At 45.8% G+C, this 21,438-nt stretch overlaps 1 protein-coding gene across 2 annotated transcripts in view; it reads left to right on the top strand.

The window, feature by feature from the left end:
- Window positions 1-8,872, top strand: part of PPME1 (protein phosphatase methylesterase 1) — a 61,439-nt gene extending 52,567 nt beyond the window's left edge. Inside the window, exons 10-15 of one of the 2 annotated variants that reach the window (XR_008999215.1) lie at window positions 1,178-1,307; window positions 2,190-2,234; window positions 5,656-5,720; window positions 6,345-6,412; window positions 7,679-7,835; window positions 8,589-8,872. Coding sequence is in view for 1 of the 2 variants with exons in the window: in XM_057507224.1 (XP_057363207.1) it covers window positions 1,178-1,307; window positions 2,190-2,234; window positions 5,656-5,720; window positions 6,345-6,412; window positions 7,679-7,697 (327 nt within the window). In the remaining variant the exon portion in view is untranslated. Of the gene's footprint in view, window positions 1-1,177; window positions 1,308-2,189; window positions 2,235-5,655; window positions 5,721-6,344; window positions 6,413-7,678 lie in introns of both variants that reach the window. The other variant, XM_057507224.1, reaches the window with a different exon arrangement.
- The last annotated feature ends 12,566 nt before the right edge of the window (window positions 8,873-21,438 follow it).

The raw sequence follows: 21,438 nt of genomic DNA, 5'->3' as shown, positions 1-21,438 counted from the left end.
TTACATTGAATCTGTAGATTGCTTTAGGCAGGATGAACATTTTGACCATATTAATTCTTTCTACCCAAGAGCATGGGATGAATTTTCATTTATTAGTGTCCTCTTTAATTTCTCTTAAGTGTCTTGCAGTTTTCAGGGTATACGTCTTTCACTTCCTTCGTTAGGTTTATTCCTAGGTATTTTATTATTTTTGACGCAATTGTGAGTGGGATTGTTTTCCTGATTTCTCTTTCTGCTAGTTCATCATTAGTGTGTAGGAATGCAATAGATTTCTGTGTATTAATTTTGTATCCTGCAACTTGGCTGAATTTAGATATTAGATCTTGTTGTTGGGATTTTGACAGGGATTATTTTCAATCTGCAGATTGCTTTGGGTAGTATGGACATCTTAACCATTCAGTGACCTCTAACACATGATATTGCTGACTCACGTTCACTTTAAGATTTCCATATTGTGGTTGCTATGGTATCCCAATTATTTATTTCAATTATAATATTTCAAATTTTCAGTGATGCAGAAAAGTATAGAGAATCATTCATTCAGCTTGTATAAGTGCCTACTCTGTGCTGCTTGTCTACTTTTTTACATCAAGATTTAACAGATACTATCAGATTTCCTTTTTAAACTCACCATTGGACAAACATAACATTATTGTAAGTCAAAATACAAGCAAAAATAGTCTACCAACAAATCAGTGTATTTTCAGTTTTCCTTTCTGGTTCTTTCTCAAAGTATACCGTTTTTTCCCAGTAGTAATTCTAATTTAGGTGGCATGTTGTACTCTGCTTCTTTCACTTAATATTACATCATAAGCATTTTTTTCCTATGCAGTGTGTTTTTTGTAATTATGCTTTTGAAGGTATGTTGTTTTTGCCAAATGGATCTAAGATAAGCTCAATCTTGGTGCTACCATTTACTAGGTTTGTGATCTTAAGAAAGTTTCCTAAGTTCACTGAAACTAATGGAAGTAAAAAGTAAACTTCAAAGTATCTAAACATGGAAATTACAGTAATAACCTATATCATAAGGATTAAATGTATACTAAAATGTCTTAGACATATTAGGCTCTTCATAAATGCTTGCTCCCTTCCCTTTCCTTTTCCCAGGGACCTAGTTTTTATCCTGTTCCTCCAGGGGTTGCCTTCGGAAACTTAGAACTTGCTTTTATTTCTCCAGACCAAGAAAGACCATCCATACACTTGGAGAATTGAACTGGCAAAAACAGAAAAATACTGGGATGGCTGGTTCCGTGGCTTATCCAATCTCTTTCTTAGTTGTCCTATTCCTAAGTTACTGCTCTTGGCTGGTAAGTGTGTATGTATATGTATTAGTCAATTTGGGCTGCTGTAACAAAATACCATAGACTGGTTCACTTAAACAACAGCATTATTTTCTCACAGTCTAGGACTGGGGTACCAGCATGGTTGAGTTCCAGTGGGAGCTTTCTTACTGACTTACAGACAACCACTTCTCTCTATGCCCTTACATGGCAGAAAGAGTGAGAATAAACTCTTTGGTGGTTATTCTTATCAGGACACTAATCCTGTCATATGAGGACCTACCCTTATGACCCTGTTTAACATTAATTACTTCCTGTTTAACCTTAATTATATCCATATCTCCAAATATGATCACATTGTGTATTAGAGCTTTAAATTATGAATTTGTAGGGCAGGACACAATTCAACCCATAGCAGTGTAGGAATCCTGTCATCTGACTATGTCCTTGTTAGAACAACTAACCACATGGGTAGTGACTTCCAAAGTGAAGTAATATCCTCACTCATCTGTGCCCTATCTCCTCCCCATGCCAAATTCCTAGACCTATCTTAGCATAAGCCTCCACCTGGCATGGCCTAATGCTGGCCTGGCCTCTACCCAGGCAAGCCCGAGTTCTTCTCCTCAAGAGGTTTAAGGATATTCTGAATATACTGGAAATTTAAAAAGTAAAACCCTGTTTTCAGAAACCAGTTTAAACAAACAAAAGGATCACAGGGGAACTTCAGCCTGGAAAGCTTCCTGTGGTAAGAATATACCCTCAGGGAGTTAGGATTGGCATTAACATGAATTGAGAATGTCAGCATGTTTACAACTTTGTAACAATTTTTACTTCACACTTGAACAGAAAAACCTATTTCATAGAGCCTTTTCTAGTAAGCTACTAATGGGTTCTCTTATTTTGTTTTAGGTGTTGATAGGCTGGATAAAGATCTGACTATTGGCCAAATGCAAGGTAAGTCATCAAGAAATTATGTCCCTAGGTCCTTCCTTGGGTGCAAAGAAAGGGGAAGAGTCATGTGGATGTTAATGTGCCAAGATGGTGAGGCGCAGAGGATAGAGCTTGAGCTTTAGAGTTAGACCCAAATTTGACATCTACCTCTACTCCTACTCTCTGTTATAATTATGGAAAAGTATTTTCCTTTTCTGAGTTTTGATTTTTTTTTTTCCCCCATCTAAAAATGAGAATTATACTCCCACCTATGTCTCAAGAGTTGTAGGGATTACAATGAGGCAGTGTCTTTGAAAAGAACATTATAAATTATAAGGTACTCTATAGGTATATAGTACTGTGAAAAGAGGTATTCTGAATACCAATCAGTGTTTTTATTAGAAGTCTTAGGAGAGCGAAGAGTCCAACATTATCCAGACACAAAAAGGTATAAATTCTGTTGAGAAGAAAGCATGGGGCTGTGGTAAAAACTAGCTCTGAGGCTGGGAGAACTGGGTTTGAGTACTGCTGCTTTCCTGCTGGTTTTTTGACCCTACTTACTTGACTTGCCTTAGCTTAGTTTTCTCAGTCTATACAGTTAGAGTCAATAGCAGCCTTGCAAGGATTGTGAAGTATAATGAGGAGGGAAGTGACATGTTATACTCAGGTCCAGGTATGTTAGCCAGATGGCAGTGGAGACAGTGGGACCATTTTGTGAAGGCTTTTGCTGTTGTGTGGATACAAGGCTTGGCAAAGGTGAGGTCAATAGTCACAGGCGGCTTTTGGGTTATGGGAAGAAGAGGCGATGGCCCCAAAGCCAGGGTTTCAGGCTTAACTAGATCTTGTTTTTGACTTTGCTTCTTTTCTGCTTCCTCCCTCTGGGCAGTCTCATGGCTTCTGTTTATACCCGATAAATCCCAAAGCTAAACATCTGACTCATACCTCTCTCCAGAGCTCCCGCCCTGGCCTTTGTGTCAAACCTGCTGGATTATTCTACTTGGGGGTTTCATGGGCCCCTCAGTTCTTTCGGCTCTCCTTTAGCTCTCCACAGAGAAAGGGGCTATATTCCCTCACAATAGTTACTCAAAGGCTCCTCAGTGATTTATCAAATTCTGGCCCAGACCCTCCTACCTTTCCCTTCCTCCACCCACACAGTGTCCTGAAGCCAGGAGCAGGGCTGTGGGCTGGGACTGTGATTTTTACGACACTGATGTTAGTAATTCTAAGCTTAGACACCTTTCCTTTAATTTCCTTCAAGCAAACCTTTCCTGAGCACTCTTTCTATGGAAGACCTATGCTTGACGCTGGGCAGACAGAAAAATCAGACATGGCCCCTGAGACTCTCTGTAAGCAGCTTATCTGGCCTGGGATAGCATTTAGAACCAGTGTTGATCACCATCCTTAAAATCAGTCTTGGGTTTGAATCACTGTTGCTGGTTTTGTGGCCTGAGTGAATTGCTAACTTCTTTAATCCTGAGTTTCTTCATCTATAAAATGGAGATAATGATATATCTCAGTACAACTGTGAAAGATTTAAAAGAGAAAATATGGGTAAAGTAAGAGTTTCACAAATCATGGCTTCATTGTGCCCAGGAAGCACTCAAATCCTCATTAGAGGCCCTCTTGTTTCCGCAGTAAGGATTATGACAAGACCACCTTCTCTTTCAAAGTGTCCCTTGAATATAGAGAATAAATGGCTGGGATCAGAGATAACCCACAAAACAAAGGGAAATGGCTATGTCAGCGTAGATTCCAAGCCACAGCCTTCCCAGCACTATGTTTAAAGCAGCTGAATTAGTTAAGGAACCCTAAAAACGCAGCACTCATTCATGATGCTCCTTGGGTGAGTGATTTAGGCTCTCTGAACCTAAGGTTCTCATCTGTAAGATGAGATGGGAGGGTTTGGAAATATGATCACCTCATAGAATTATGGTGAGGATTACTCATGATCATGTTATTTTATGTGTACCGGGCACAGTGTTGTTAGTATGTGTGAGTTCTCCCCCATTCCTTATACCCACTCTTCCAAAGAGGAATGAAAAAATGAATTCCTAGTCATCAGAGCCTGAAATAGTACATCTCTAGTCATCAAGGCCAGGGTGGTTGGAGCTGTAAGTTTTATCAGGTCATTTGCTCAGCCATCATTCATTCATTCATCCAAGACTTACCAAGCAGTTACTCAATGTCTAGCCCTGTTTTGGGCCCTAGTAGGGATATAGAGCAAGTAATGATACCACCCATGTTGTTATGGAAATGACACATCCTTGGGCAAGCAAGCACCAGGGGCACAAGCTGCTCTATGTATCCAAATGCATTAACAGTAGTGCATTAGGAGACACAGGGAGAGGGCTGTAGGCCAGAGCACCCAGGGGCTGCTTACTCAAGAGGAGGGACATAAGCTGGGCCTTACTGAACGGAATGGTCTCTTAGTTCCTCTACTAATTAAGCGAGCTTGGGCGAATCACTTCACTAATCAGGGCCTCAGTTTCATCATTTCAGAATAGACTTTCAAGATTTATCCTGCCTAATTTTATGGGGTAGATTTTGAGAATCAACTTAAAAAATGGATAGAACAATATTTTGAAAAATGTTTAAAGCACTTTGTAACTGGGGTAAGAATCATGGAACGTGATGATCAGAAGGACCTCCAGAGCTTACTCCCTTATTCTGTAAGTGGAGACACTGAGGCTCTGAGAGTCCGCTCGCGCTACCCATGGGAGCTCTGGGTCCCCTATCCTTTCTTTAGTCTACTTGAGGATCTTGCTTTATCAGTCATCTCTGTTCACTCGTGGTAGGTAGCATGTTGGTTGTGAACTTACAGTGTTCCACAGGATGTGTGAGAAAGTGCTTACTACAGTGTCTGGCACATAGTTAAACACTCCATGGTAACTTATTCTAATAATAAAATTCAAAATCCTTAATATAGCTTACAGAACCCTTACTAATATGGCCCCTGCTTGCTTCTCCAAGCCTCACTGTTAACTCTCACGAGCACCATGCCAAACATTCTCTTCCAGGAACAAATACCATTTCACCCTTTCTTTTGGGTAGGCAGTTTGGTTCTGAAGCCCCCTTTCCTATGTTCCCCCAGTTTCACGTATGCATTTTTATTACAGGAACTACATGCTGCATTAAAGTGTTGGTTTTTGTGTTTTGCTCCCCCACTAGACTATAAATCCCCTGCAAACAGGAACTGTTTCTTCCCATTGTGTCTGGCTGCAAAAAAATGCTCACTAAACAGTTGAAGAAAAAAGTGAAGGGAAAATGGTTTGCCCAAGGTTACAATTACAAGTATTACTGACCTCAGTAGGCGTGGTAGTTGGATCCAGAGTATTGGCAGGGTGGGGAGAGCTCCTGGGCTCCTGGAGTGACCTGTCAGGCTGCACAGGTGGGAAGGAGGGGGTTGTTTGAGTCCCTGAGGTCACTGGCTTTGTTTCCCCTCCAGGGAAGTTCCAGATGCAGGTGCTACCTCAGTGTGGCCATGCAGTCCATGAGGATGCCCCAGACAAGGTGCGTCTGGTCCTGGTACTTGAGGACTGTGAAAGGACAATGGTGGGAGTAACCTTGAATCTCCCAGAAAGTAGAATAAGCCTTGGGTCAGCCTGCATTGCCCGCAGCAGCTGCTGTGGGCTACATAGATGCACCTCCACCATCTCCCCAGACTTCTCCGTGGCAGCTGCCTCTCATCTTGGCTTCTGTGTGTGGGCTGAGGAGCTGCTGGCACCTGCTCTTTCATTCCACGGTCTTTTGGTTAAGACCTTAAGCTCTACTTTTCCATTAGCCCCAAAAGCCAGATAGAAGAAGGGATCATTGGGGTAGGAACAGCTCCCTCAATCAGTCACACTTAGGAATTCCTATGCACTCCTCCTGCAGGAAGAAGGTGCTTTGTAACTCTAAGGGGAAAGTAAGCCTCCATGCATTCCACCTAACTTCTCTGGAGCCACCCCAGTAAAGATGTTGGGAAGGAGTCTCCTTAGCCCTGCCAGGATCCAGGTCTTTTTGATTTCCGTCTCCTGAGACTTTTAGGACCCGTGAGCCCACTATAGAGCCTAACTTTCCAAAACAAGCCCACATGCCCTTCCAGGCTTAGCATGTTGCTGACCTTCATTTGGCTGTAATCTCTCCCTTTCCTAGGTAGCTGAAGCTGTTGCCACTTTCCTGATCCGGCACAGGTTTGCAGAGCCCATCAGCGGGTTCCAGTGGTAAGGAAGTACAGAGGTTTAAGCTGCCCAGCAGTGCTGGCCAATTCCAACAAAAAGATATTTGCAGGGTTCCAACTATCTCTACCTTCCCCCTGCCAGGACTGGGCCACCATGACTTTCTTCTTCCTCCTCAGTCCAGTCCAGCGTGAATGTTTCTACAAAGCCGTGGTTGTGTGGTTCGTGTGCTCAGGTCCAGTGGGTTGTTGCTGAACTGAGATTAAAATGGTGCCTAGTCCTCCCACGCCCCACCACAGTGTGTACTTGAGGCGCCCCCTCTCTGAGGAGGCTGGGATGGGAACCAGTCCCTTCCCAGGCCCTTAGAGAAGCTGTGCATGCCTTCTCCTACCTTGCTGCTGAGGAAGGCTGGCCAGGCCTGGAGGCTGTGTGGGCATCCAGAGCAGGGTGCTCACCCTCAGCACTGTTTGACATTAGGGGCAGGTGGGGGGCTTTGCTGTGCATTTAAGGTGTGTAACAGCATCCCTGGCCTCTGTGCACACTTGCACATGGACTAGTATCCACTCCCTACCCCACACCCCACACGGTTGTGACAAGCAAAAATGTCTCAAGGGAGACAGAATGACTCCCGGGTGAGAACCAGGAGGAAGGGTGCCTCTCGTCCTAGGGAGCTGTCATCCCATTGGGAGACACAGGTGGGCTCTTGGTTGAGGAGGAGAAGAAAGAGGCATGGTGACCCAAACCACACGTCCTGGCCACTCCTCAGCTCCTCGCCCCTGCTGCACAGGCCCCTGATCCTTGGCCCACAGGCCTGACGAGTCATGCCTGCCAGTTGGAAAGTCTCTTACCTATTTTGGTGAGGGTCCAGGGGAACTTGTCTCCCACCCTCAAGAAGTGTGAAGAAGAAATGAAGAAAAAGAAATGCATCCTTTAGAGAACTCTGAGTACCAGAGCCTGGGAGGTGAGGGCGACCACGACAGGCGTGGGAGGTGGCGACAGGAGCCTAGTGCAGTGAGCTCACAGGTGACTCCCCGAAGCAACTGACTGTTGATGGAGCCCAGGAAACAGCAGCGAAAGACTAATTTCTCTGAATAAGCAGCATTTGGGGCCCCTGGCCCATGTGGAGCCTTGATCAGACAGCAGCGCGCTGAGAGCAGACCCTGTGTCTTGCCCTGCGTGGGGCTGTGGGAGGTGGGACATATCTGCAGGGACTTCAGTGGCCTGGGAGGGCTCTCCGGATGGGACAGGGAAAGCAAGGGAAAGGCTGGTGGTTATCACATTTGTTTTCCCTTCTCTCCCCACTCTTCACAGTGTGTTCCCCGGCTGTTAGTGACCTGTTCTCTGTCCCTTCCTCAGCATTGAGCTCTGTTGTAAATACATCGCACCAGAGGCCACTGTGATGCCGCTGTCTCCTCACCATCCTGCCCGACCATGTGACACCGGCTCCCTATAGACGGGCATCCCAGATGTATAAACCTTTTGTGTGTTCCTGCCAAAAGCATTGTTTTCCAGGGCCTTTGACCAACCTCAGCCTCCTAGTCCAAGGCTCCCCAGCAGCTACCCTCTCCCTGTCCAGGGGTCACCCTGTCCCCCTGCCTTGGCCTAGGGTGAAACCTCCAAGAGAGCTGCCACCCTGGGCCCCTATTCCTGGCCTTAGGCCCAGGTCCAAATGTCTCCCTGGGCAAAGGGCCCTCCATTCCTTGAGATTGTTCTTGGCGTGGTCCTGCCCTAACTCATGGGATGCAACATGCTCAGGATGGTCCTTATTTCCCCTTGCAGATGAAACACCAGTAGGTAACTTTTTATCCCAGTCTTACTCTTCCAGGCTTGGAAAACCCAGAGAGGCCAGGATCCCATACTTAGTACAGGGAAGGGTGGTGGATAGCATCACAAGACACCAGTCTGAAAGGCAGGCCCAGCAGTCCAAGCACATGGCCTCCCACCTGGGGAGAGCCCATCGTCCCACTCCCACGTCTGGGCACCTGCCCTGGGCTGAGGCCAGGCTGCTCCGAGGGTCTCTGGAGCCCTTATTTGCCACAGAGCATCCCAGGTTAAATACAGCCCGTGCACAAGGCCACAGACCAGAGCCTATGGAGTTGTTTTTAAGAATCAAATTTAAGCATTTTCATAATTGGTCCTTGGAGGTGTGCAGAGTGCCCGCTTGCCTCTCCTAGACCCAGCTTATCTTCTGTTTTTGTGGTCTCCATGTCCCTCTTCGTAGAGGCAGTCCAGCCCCAGCATCCTCGGTCCTTGCCGCTCCAGCTGCTGCATCACAGCACTGCAGCTTCCCGCTGCTGGCCAGGCCCCCCGCTCCCCAGGGCAGGACGGGCAGTCTCCTGCAGCCCATCTTTTCTGTGACCATCTTCGGTGATACGTAACCCCCTCCACCTTTCCACCCAACAGCTTCCTGTCCCTGTCCTGCTGCATGGTCCAGAGTCTCGGACCTACTTGTTTCTTTGTTATTTATGACCTTGTTTAAAGAAAATAAATATCTCCCAGCCTTTATCAATCTGGTCTTTTCTCTATGGAGTTGTCCTTATTCTGATGTGGGGGCATGGGACAGTTCTTGGATTTGGTCACAGAGCTCCAGAAACCCACCTTCTGCAGCCGCTCAGCATATTGTGTCTGCCTAGTGGAATGGACAGAGCTAGGCTCCACTACAGGTAAAGAGACCTGGATTCCAGTCCCTTCTCCTCCAATTATTTGCTTTGTCAACTTCGGCCCAGAACAGGACAGTGTGTGCACTGTCTGTACAACCTCAGACCCTCAAGGCCTCATACCTGCCAACACCCAAATGTTGTCCACAACCAAGGTTATCTCCTGAGCTCTAGACACTAAGGTCCATCTGCCTCCTCATATCTCTTCCAGGTGACCAAAAGCCACTTATATTGACTGGTCCTAAAACTGATCTTCTCAAACTTGTCTGTCCTCCCTAGTTCAGTAAGTAGTAGGTTCCACCATCTCTCCAGTTGTCCAACCTGGACAGCCAGAGCTCCCTGGACAGCCAGAGCTCCTTAGACAGCTCCCTCTCTTGCAACCATAGCCAGCCTAGCCCCAAACACTATCCATTCTCTTTTGTATGTCTGCTCTTTTCTATCCCACAGGCCCTGCCCTAGCTTAGGCCTCATCTGTCGGCCAGATCACTTCGGTACCCTTGCTGGTCATCTACCCTGCCACTGCCCCTCTCTTGGTCATCTACACACTGTTGGAGTCTTCATCCTGGCAGGCTTTGGAGCCAGCCAGGCTGCCTAAATTAGAACCCAAGGCCCATTCCTGTATGAGATTGCAATGTATTTTCTTTGTGCTGCAATCTCCTCCTCTGAAAAATGATCAATAGTTCCTGCCCCACAGGATCTTGTGGCCTCAATAATTTAATATAGGTTCACTGGCTTTCTCAGTGGCTGGCACAGAGAAGGCACTTAATAAATAGCTCCTGTGATGTCACTGCCATATTATACTTAAAGCCTTTACTCAGAGCAGTGGTCGGTGAACCAGTAGCATCAGTATCATTGGGAAACTTGTTAAAGATTTTGTCTCCCCACCCAGACCTGAGTCCAAACTGATCTGCATTCTAACAATCCATTAATTCTGAGAAGTTACGATTTAGATGTTCAGTAAATACTTCAAGGTAAAGCATGAGCTCCCTAGCAGAGAAGAAAACACCTTGTGTGTGATTGGATTCCTCCTACCAAGCCCTTTGGGGAACCCTTTGCTGGGCTGTGTGTCCTGTCTATAGGAGGGCAGCAAGATGACACGTGGTTTTTCAGGGACACCAGTCAGCCACTTCTGTTCACCAGGCAAGTCATAGTGACCATCACATTTCGAGCATCATCTAATTCACTTTACACACATCTCATTTAATCCTCAAAGCAACCCTATGAGGTAAGTGATTTTGTTCCTTTTAGGTAGGCAGATGGATACAAATTCATACAGCTCAGAAGTAGTGGTGTCAGAATTCAAACCTGGCTGATCTCTTCATGCTGCTGCCTAGGCAATACAGGGGACCCTAAGCAGAGGTCATTTTGGTCCTGATACCTGACTTAAAAGAGCAAGAGGATGAGAACCAGGGAGATGAGGCCTTGGCTTGATGAAGACTAAAAATGAATGAAATATTCATTGAGCTTTGTGCTCAGCTTACACCTAGTGCTTGTCACTTACATCTCCCTTTTCCTTTGCCCTCGTGGATATAGACATTATTATCCCCAACTTAAAGGCAAGGAAACTGAAGCTCAGAGATGTGACAAGATGTACCCATAGCCCAGCTAGGAGGTAGCAGTTGCTTTGTTCACTGAGCACTCCACTCCGCCCCGGCAGGAAAGGAGCCACTTGCACATTCACACAAAATAGCTCTAATGAGCGCACTATGTGCTAGCCAGAACAATGTCCCTGTGAAGCCTACAGATCAGGACTGAACTCCAAAAGGGAGTAAAGGGGACCCTGGAGCCCTTGTAGGAAGGACTGCTGTAGAACCAGCAGGAGCATGTTTGTGTCCTTCCAAAAGAGGAAGGGGAGGCAAATTGGGGAGTAGATGCAAACCTAATGGTGGTAGTAAGGTTTTGAGATTGAGAGGATTCAGACAAAGGCATGAGGGGAACTGGGCATGCCTTCTTGTTGTTACCTTCTTCTAAACCTGCTGTTAGAAGCATTTGTTTGCTGTTTAAGCAAACCTGAGCACCTAATCTGTGTCAATGTACTTTGGAGACAGATAAATAAATAATGAGGCCTTTCAAATGAGCCCACAGTCTAGAGAGGCTGTTACAGAAACTGACCGCATTGCACAAAGGGGAGAAGGGACAACTCACCCTCTTCTGAAACAGGTCAGGGAGGGTTTTGCAAAAGAGGCAGCCTTTGTTGAGCTTTGAAGCATCATCACAAGGTAGAAGTGGAGAAGGAATGGAAATAAATAGCAGTAGAGAAGATAGCATATGCAAGCCAGGAGTCTGAAAAGTCGGTCTGAGAACTGGTGTGATTAGTATGGCTGGAGTAGAGGCTGTGACAGGAGAGGCAGCAGGAGGCAGGCCAGACAGGCCTTGAGTGGCACAAACGGGGAGTTGGGGGCAGATGGATGGGGGCACGTTGTGGAGATGGATGGGCAGGCACCATCCTCCAGGCAGGGAGATGAGGAAGGGGCAGCTGTGGGAGGCCAGGGCAAAGGCAAAGGCATACTCAACCGAGGAGAGCGGCCACAGGGGTAAGAGAAGGGGAAAGCTCAGCATTTTGGAGGTGGAATGAACAAGACAGAAACTGATTTGGGCAGCGAAGGGCCAAGGACCCATGAGTGGGATTCAAGGACCTGTCATCAGAACTGGGGTAGGGAGTTAAAAAGGGAAGACTTTAACAGGAGAAAAGCAAGAAGAAAGCCTGCAACCGGAGCAGAGAAAGCAAAGGGCAGCCCCATGCCTCCCTGCAGGAACAGTGTTTTGCTTGTAAACTTCGAGCCAACTCTTCTGCCCCAGCTGGCCACCCCATCAGCAGCCAGAGTCAACACATGCTCAGTCTGGGTCCAAGGCTCAGAAAGTTATGTAAACTCAAGGGGCTCCCTTATTCCTAGAGCTGGCTTCCTCTCCCACAAGTTTGCTAGAAAACTCCAGCCTGTAGCCAGGTGAAACCTTGGAGCTTGAGACTAGCTAAGTGGCTGGCCTCTTACAGGTGGATAGAGGGAATAGTTAGCTGAGTAGTTAACTGTGTGATGCGGGAGAAAGCATTTTCCCGACGATCCATGATGACGCCACATGTTGATGACTGAGCAAGCTCAGAATAACTGACGCAGTACAGTATATGCCATGAATAAAGTACATTGACAGAAACTTCACAACTCCTCTGTGGAGTAGGTAGGGCAGATGGATTGGCCATGCCAACCTACAGATGAGGAAATGAAAGCTCTGATAAGGAAAATGATTTGTCCACAGTGACACAGCAGCACAGTCTGGATGAGCACCCAGGCCCCCCGACTCCCAGACCAGTGCATGTCTCATCACTCCCAAACCATAGCAGGAAAGACGACGGGTGAGGCAGGGGCCTGGTGATGGGAGGCTCGCTCCAAGCTCAGTTCAGCCACTCACTAGCTGGGTAGCATTCTTTTGGAACTCGAGGTTTCTTATCCAAAAAATGGCTTGATAATTCACAAGGTGTCATGAAGGTTAAGTGAGACCTAAGTATATAAAGTATAGAAATGTGTTTCTGCAGTGCTCAAGGTGAAAAGCAGTAAATACCATGGTGCTGAGAAGAGATGAATTCATCCCGATTAGGAATCCCAAAGGGAGGGGAAACCAGTGCAAAAACGATTAGATGGGAGGTCCATTGGGTTCCCCTCTCAAGCAGGACAGTTAGTTGAACTTGGTGTGTACTTGGGGCCTGAGTGCTGCCCTCTGCTGTAAACCCTCTGGCCTGGGAACATCCTTCTCTTTTAACAGGTTTTCTTTTTTACAATTGTGAAAAAATATACATAACATGGTATTTATCATTTTGATCATTTGTCAGTGTATGATTCCATGGCATTAACTGCAATCACATGCTATTACTATCTGTACCAATACTTTTTTTTGAGGTGTAATTGACATATAGCATTATGTTAGTTTCAGGTGAACTATATAATGTATACATGCAACATTTGTATACACTGTGAAATGATCACAATAAATCCAGTTACCATCTGTCACCAAAGTTACAAAAAAATTTTTGTCTTGTGATAACCTTTTAGATTTACTCTCTTGACAACTTTCAAATATGTACTACAAAATTATTGACTATAGTCATCATGCTGTACATTACATCCCCATAACTTATTTATTTTATAACTGGAACTTAGTACCTCTTGATCACCTTCATCTGTTTCCCTGCCCCCGCCCCTCCCCCTGGTAACCACCATTCTGTTCTGTGTCTGTTTTTGTTCTGCTTGTTTTGTTTTAGATTCCACATACAACAGATCATTTGTTATTTATCTTTCTCTGACTTAATTCACTGAACATAATATCCTCAAGGTCCATCCATGTTGTCACATAGGGCAAGATTCCAATCTTTTTATGGCTGAGTAATATTCTACCACATCTTCTTTACCCATTTGTCCACTGATGGACACTTAGGTTGTTTCCCTATCTTGGCTGTTGTAACAATGCTACAGCGAACACTGGGGTGCATGTATCTTTTCCAACTAGTGTTTTCATTGTCTTTGAATAAGTACACAGAAACAGAATTTCTGGATTATATGATAGCATATTTTTAATGTTTTGAGGAACTTCCATACTGCTTTCCATAATGGGTGCACCAATTTACATTCCCACCAATAGTATAAAAAGGGTTGCCTTTTCTCCACATCCTCACCAACACTTGTTATTTCTTGTCTTTTTATAACAGCTACTCTAACATGTGTGAGGTGATATCTCATTGCGCTTTTGATTAGCCTTTTCCTGATGATTAATGATGTTCAATACCTTTTCATACGCCTGTTGGCATCTGTATGTCTTGTTTGGAAAACTGTCTATTCATATCCTTTGCCCATTTTTAAATTGGCTTTTTTTTTTTTTGCTATTGAATGTTAAGAGTTCTTTATATATTTTGGATGTTGACCCATTATCAGATATATAATTTGCAAAGATTTTCTTCCGTTTGTTAGGGTGCCTTTTCATTTTGTTGATAGTTTGCTGTGCAGATTTTTGTTTGATATAGTTTCACTTCTTTATTTTTATTTTTGCCTTTGAGGGGTTTTTTCAGATCATTTTTTCAGTTATTTTTATATCTGAAAAATGAAGCCAAGACCAAAGTCAAGGAGCTTACTACCTGTTTTCTTCTAGGAGTTTTATGGTTTTAGGTCTTACATTCAAGTCTTTAATCCATTTGAGTTATATTTTGTGTAGGGTATAAAATAGTAGTCTAGCTTCATTCTCTTGCATGTGATTGTCCAGTTTTCCAACACCATTTTTAAAGAGACTGTCCTTTCCCCATAGTATATTCTTGTCTCCTTTGTTGTAAATTAATTGACCACATATGCATGGGTTTATTTCTGTTCTTTGTCCTGTTCCAGTGATTGATGTGTCTGTCATGCCAATACCATACTGTTTTGAAAATCTGTTGGGTTTCTATACTTAACAACAAACTACCAGAGAAATTAATAATCTCATTTACAATTGCATCAAAAAGAATAAAACACCTAGGAATTTAGCCAAGGAGGTGAAAGACCTGTACACTGAAAACTACAGTTGACCCTTGAATAACATGGGTTTGAACTGTGTGAGTCCATTTATAAACAGCTTATTTCACTTAGCATAATGTTTTCAAAGTCCATTCATGTTGTAGCCTATATCAAACTTTCACTCTTCTTTATGGCTAAATAGTAGTCCATTGCATGTATATGCCATGTTTTGTTTGTCCACTTGGGTTGTTTCCACCTTTAAGCTATTGTGAACAATGCTGCTCATTGGTGTACAAATATCTGTTTAAGTCCCTGCTTTTAATTCTTTTGGATATATATATAGAAGAGGAATTACTGAATCATATGGTGGTGCTGCATTAAACTTTTTGAGGAACCGTCAAATCATTTTCCACAGTGGCTGCACCATTTTACTTTCCCACCAGCAGTGCATGAGCATTCCAATTTCTCCACATCCTCTTGATATTTGTTTTCCCTTTCTTTTTTCTTTTTTAAAAATAGCCATCCTAGTAAGTGTGTCATGGTATCTCATTGTGTTTCTCTAATTTTTGCATTCCAAGACAGTTAGATGTCGAGGAAGAGAGGGAGTGGGGTGGCCCTGGGCAGAGCCCCCTCAGAGAGCTTTGGAGTCAGGCATGTGGGCTGATGCTGGTTGGCCCAGCACTGAAGGCTTGGCCTGCCTCGTCCCCACGCCAGCGAAACACAGGGAGCTGCAAGGGAGGAAGGTTTTCTCTAGCCCCAGGTACTGGAGGGCTCAGGGCTCCCCTGAACCGAAGCAGCAGAATAGATAGCCTGGCTCCTCCAGGTGAGTCCTGAGACAATTCCTACTTCCTTTTTTATTACAGGAGGGTAAAAAATACAGATTCGAGAGCCCTTGAACCTGAACAGCATCGTGGGAGTTTCTTGGGTGGTGGCGCCCCCTAGGGGACCAACTGTCATTTTCAAAAAAATATTAATACAATTTTGTATATAGTAGAGGGGAAAAAAAATTTTTTTCTGAAACAGATTACAGAACATAAAGTTAGACAAAATATTTTCTCCTTTGGTGATGTACCTGAACTTTCAAGACTAAAGAAAAATTTTAATTTATCAAAAGAAAAGGGTATGGATTTTTTGAGTTTGAGAAATATTAAGCTAAGTACTCAGTATACACCTGTGAGGGAAATAAGCTCCACATCCCCAAACACACCCACATGAACCTTCTTGTCCTTCAAGGACCAAATCAAATGTCACAGGAGTCCACCACACCAGACATGTAGTGATGCTTCTGGAGTTTTATAAACTGTTGCATATCCTCTTTCCACTAGTATTATCATCATGTGCATTTTCCTTTCAGAAGCTCTTCACAGACAATCAGTCAATCATCCGGTACTCAATCATCCCAGGGTCTCCAGCCCCAGCAAAGGGCCAGGTTCAGAGGCAACATCAGTAATGCTTAGTTGAATGAATGAATGACAGACCATACACGAAATCTGTGCCAATGAAAACACCATCAAGGATTGGTACCATCATTTTCCCACTGTGCTTCTGCTCCAAGAACCACCTACAGAGCTTTGGAAAGGGCATGGGTCTCTGAGCCAGGAAATCTGCCTTCTAGTCTTGGCCCTGACATGGATATGCTGTGGACAAGTCACTTGACCTTTCTGGGCCAGGAAAAATAAATGCTGCCCTCTGATCCCACAAGGTAATAAGCAGATGAACATAAACAGATGAACAGGAGGCATAACGGCCATTATTTTAGTTATCTCCATCTGAAAATGGGGCAAACTTCAGACAGACAGTAGTTTGTTTCTGTGGGGCTCCATCTGAGCCATGCCCTTAAACCCTTAGCCATAAAGACTGTCACCTTAGCACCTAATTTCTTTGAGATAATCTTTTATTTAGCCCGGGGCTGCCCATTTCAAATGCAAATATGCCCCTAGCAGAGACAGAGGGACCCTCTGTCACTCAGACCTGAGCAGGAGCAGGCCTATCAAGCACGTGATGCGAAGGGTCATGTGACCAAGTCATGTGACCAAGAGAGGGCCTCAAAGAGGAACGGGGCAGAGAGGAAAAAGGGAAAGAGGCAGGCTCTCCTTCCTTAGGGGGAGAAAATTGGGGGAATCCCCAGGTGAGGAGAGAAAAGTCCAGAGAGAAGGAGTTGGAAGCAGCAGATTGGGGGAGGCCTCTTAGCCCCAGATCTGGACTGTGCTTCTAACTGAGGAGGTCTTTTCTTTGGGCCTCCTTTCCTCCCTTGTCAGAAGGGTTAAGAGTTGCAAGATAAGAGAGATCAAATGGCTGGCAGCTAACACAGATGTTTGTCTTCTCCCCAGGCCTCAGTGGACTTCACAGTTTTGCTGAGTGTACCCCAGTCTGCAGGCACAGCCCCCTCTCCCCACCCCACCCACTCTCCTTTGGCTTCTCTCACTTAGCCAGCCAAGGCCCCCAGACAGTGACTCTTTGAATGGTTCCATGAAAGGACAGTTTGTCCTGGCTGCCCCTTGGCATTGCTGGACAAGGGCCCCCCAGAACCAACTCCTCTCACTGCCTCCTTCCATACAGCTCTCTCTGCACCCCTTGTGTGTGAAAGGGGGATAAGTGAGGTGGCAGCTGCTTCTTGACCCCACAGGCCACATTCTCACTCCATTGTGTTTCTGGGACCCCAACATGGAAGTCTCTCAGCCCACTCAACCCACACGTTTTTCCCCTTCTCCAGCGCCCAGGATCCTTAGCATGAGCACCACACAGCTTTCCATCTGACTGCACTCAATTCTCTATTCCTAGGTTGCTTGTGCTGATTTTGCCTTAAGGGCAGGGAGCAGGGCTTCTCATTTTCTTGGATTCTCATGGAACACCTGGCATGGGGCTGGTCACATGGTGTTCACCGTACATCTGTGGAACTGAGGTGATTCTTTCATGTATTCAACAGCCACCTACATCTGACAGGGCTCTTAGCCATTAGGCATTAGAGGCACAAAGGAGAGACCTTTTCAACACCTGGGAAAAGCTCGGTGATTCCTCTCAAGCAGTGTCTGCTCTACAAGTATCACTGCCAACGGGAGCAAAGCAACCACAGCAAAATAACACATGATGGAGACAGCAGGGGGCGAAGAAAGGTCTTTGGAGACAACTGGATTCAAACCCTGCTCTAACTACATAACCTCAGGCATATGACATGTTTTCTGCCTCAGTTTCCCTCACCTATAAAATGGGAATAATAGTACCCATCTCATTGTGAGGACCAGAGGAGACAAGTGTGCCTGATTGCTAGCACAGCGCCTGGCCCATGGTAAAAGGTCAGTATGTGGGTACTGGAGAAACTGATAATAGTCACGAACTTAAAGAGTATTACCTGGAGTGAGGCTGGCAAGTGGCATTTTCTGCAGTGCCAGGAGCTGTTAGAAGAAGTTTCTTGCCAATGGGCTTCAGCCCTGGACAAGTTCACCATGGATTCAATGAGCCCAAGGAATGACAGCAGAACATTCTTGGGGTGAAAGGCTTTATACCCAAATTTACTCCCACAGTGGCAGGTCAATCACTAGAATCCCATCCACTCAGAGCAAGTCTGCATGCAGCAAGCCAGTCTCTGCCTCTGGGCCTCTCTGTCCCTGCAGCCATCTCAGTCTCTGTCCTCAGCGTTGCCACCTCTCCAGTCTCGTCTCTGCTCTCCTGCAGCAGAGCCACTGTGTCGCCCAGAGCCCTGGGTGGAGCTCTTTATACAGAGTCGGTAACAATGTATTGCCCACACCTGTGTAGTGAGCTAGCCAACCCAGGCCAGGTGAGAATCCTGGCCACAGGAACCTTCACTTTATGCACAAAATGTTGAAGAACAGGGCAAGAAAGAAGCATTTATAAGGAAGCCCCAAGCCACAGTCAGGCCTATTTAAAATTAGTTACCTACGTACAAAGCACTATCAGGGCCCCAAAGCCACATCACTTTCCAGCAGGACTATTCATGAGGGCATGGAGGCTGGTACAAATATCAAAGAATAAGGCCTTTCCTTTGTCCAGTTGTGGTGCAACAGAGGGACAGAGCTTTGGAAACCACAGAGTAGAAAGGGCACTGGTGAGGGAGACAGAAGACTAGGCCTCAGGCCACCCTCTACTGTGTAACCCCAGTCAAGCTCCGAACCATTCTAGATTGTCTCTCCACGATGGCCGCTCTCCTTCCCTCCACCCCTAATGCTCCCCCACAGAGAAGGTTCAGAGAAAGGACAGCTGAGGTGTTCTGAAAACTAACATACTGGCCAAATGTGAAGTGGCACTATTCCTAGCTCTTGGGACAGGCACTCTCCATTTGCCCAGCCCCGCCCCTCGCTACTGAGCCCCTCCACATCCTCACCATTTTCAGGACTTGGTCAGTCTCTCCTTCCCATGAGCCTCTGAGGAGCCGCCCAGAGCTGTGTTTCCACCTGTGGCCACACTGTGGTGATGATCTGATGATCTGGGCAGGTTCAGCATCTAATTCTCCTCTCGTTAACGTTCCTGGAACCCAGGGCCTGGCCCTGAGTCAGCACCTTGGCAGTTTGAATAAACAAACAGGCTCTCCCAACTGCCTCAGGACGCAAGAACCCCTCCAGCTCCTGACTGCAGCGTGCAATAATTCATTTCTTATTTCATGCAACATGTTCATATTGTGCTTAGCTGACATTTAACTCGGCGGACTGGTCTCATCAGCTCCCAGGGCTGCATCCTGCCCTCTCAGCACCCCCACAGCACCTGCCCCTGGGGAACACTCAGTAAGCTTTTGCAGCCAGACAGTTCTTGGGTCTCAGCTGCCTGGTCAAGATGTTTGATAACCGCACATGTCAGACACTGGGAAAGCAGGCGTTCAGAGTGGAAGGTTTGGAGCCAGCCTGGCAGATTACCTAACTCGCTCCCTCTGCCTCAGTATCTGTACAAGGAGCATGATACTGTCTGGACATCAAAGGACTGGGACTGGGATGAGCGTAAATCCCTGATACCTGTGAGCCCTTAGAACAGTGCCCATCACATGGCAAAGTGACCGAGGTCACTGTTGCTGTTATTAGCTGAGACTGACCCTGTACTTCCAAGAAGGCTGGACTCCATGAAGAGAGGGGAACAGTGCCACCTACAGACAGTAGCTTTCTGTCTCAGGCCCACAGCTCTGGAGCTGAAGGAGGAAGGTCATATGTGACAGAAGGGTAGCAGAGCATGCCACTCCCAAATAGACTGCTCTGGCATATTGATTACTTTGAGTTGTAGGCCCTTGAAAAAAAGCAAATGCAGGGAGAGGCTTCCTCCGAACTCCCCTTATCTGCCTAAACACAGATTGTCCAAAAGGGACTCAACTGTCATAAACCCCCTCCCTGGGAGTTTCACCAACCAGGAAAGATTGACTCTTCTTACAGGAGAGGAGACTAGAAATACATGCCACACCCAGACAGACTTTGTCAAACAAACACACCTCCTATCTATTCTTTTCAGGGCCCATCCATCTTTCCTAAAAGTCTCCCTTCACAGGCCTACCTCCCCCTCCCCATTCCCTATTAGTAGCATTTAATCCTGAATTCTAAGCCACCCGGGTTGTCACTAATTTTTCCTTGTCTACCATGTACACAAGGTATGCATGTTAAGAGACTGTTTTTCTCTTGTTAATCTGTCTTTTATTACAGCTGTCTCAGCTAACAACACAGAAGGGTAGAGGGAATTTTATTTTTCTTCCCCTCCATGACAGTACTTTAGTAAGAGGATCTCCAGAATCCTGCCACACTCAGTAGAAATACAGGGAATGTGACTCGGTGCTCACGGAGTCTCTAGAAGAAGCTGGGATCGGCACATCAGAACCCTTTCCCTGGGGGCCCGCAGATCTCTGGGAAGCAGAAGTCCTGAAGTGCGTGGTGCAGGAAGGGGTGGAGGCAGCGTAGCATCTCACCACTAGGTCCTTTAACTAGTTGTGTGGCTTCTTTGTGAGCAAGACACAAGCCCCTGTTGAGGGCCGTGGGCCAAGACGCCTGGAATGTTCTCTCTACACAAGTGCTCAAATATTACAGCCACTCGTTAACACAGCCTTAGCTCATGCTAGTCCTTCTGCTGGGAAATGCTCACTGGACTGCCTATAAAAATTCTATCTGTCCTCCAAAGCACAACTCAAAGGATGCCTTCTAATCACTTAGCCAAAAATATTTGCTGAATCCCTACTTATTCAAATCAGACCTCTTCCACCAAGAGGAAGGAGTGCAGAGTCTAGTGTGGGCAGCCAGGCAAATAAACATATTGAAATTCAGTGTGGGTGGGGGCAAGAATAGAGGCATTTACAAAGTACAGTAGGGTCTTCAAGCGCCCACCCGCAGGGAAGTTAATTGACCACGATTAAGTAAATGAATAAAGTCATTTCAATTTGAGAATCGTGTTGTGAAGAAAATAAAGTCAGTAAATGTGCAAGAAAATGGCTGGAAGTTTGGGTGGTCAAGGAAGGCCTCTCTGAAGTGACACTGAACCGAGATCAGGATAACGCGAAGAGCTCAGAATGGGGAAGGTTGGAAGGAGCAGAGAGGGCAGAGGCCAGGAAAGTGGGAACAGTGGTGACGGTGGTGAGCAGGGTGCTTTTGTGGAACAGAATTCACGTGTCTGAGGAATAGAAAGAATGTCATGGGTCTGGAATGTAGTGAGAGGAGAGTGGTGGGAGGTGAGCCAAACTGTGATTAAAGCATAAATAAAATATTATACTCTATATTTTTCACTCAATGTTATAAGGTAAGAATATTCTCAGTTGTGCAAAATTATTTGTAAACATTTTTAATGGCTGTATTAAAAAATCATCACATAAAAAAAAAAGAAAGTTACCTTCTGCTAAAAAACAACATCATCTGAGGTCCCCTCCCATTACGGAGACGCACTCTGCTCAGTCTTGAGCAGAAGTCGGTGGGGAGAAGGGCAAAGAGCCATGGGAGCTGGGTCGCCCCCTCCTGCAGGTGTCATTGCC

Source organism: Manis pentadactyla, chromosome 9, assembly GCF_030020395.1.
Source record: "Manis pentadactyla isolate mManPen7 chromosome 9, mManPen7.hap1, whole genome shotgun sequence".
In the NCBI taxonomy this organism is placed as follows: domain Eukaryota; kingdom Metazoa; phylum Chordata; class Mammalia; order Pholidota; family Manidae; genus Manis; species Manis pentadactyla.
This window is presented reverse-complemented; position numbering and strand designations above follow the sequence as displayed.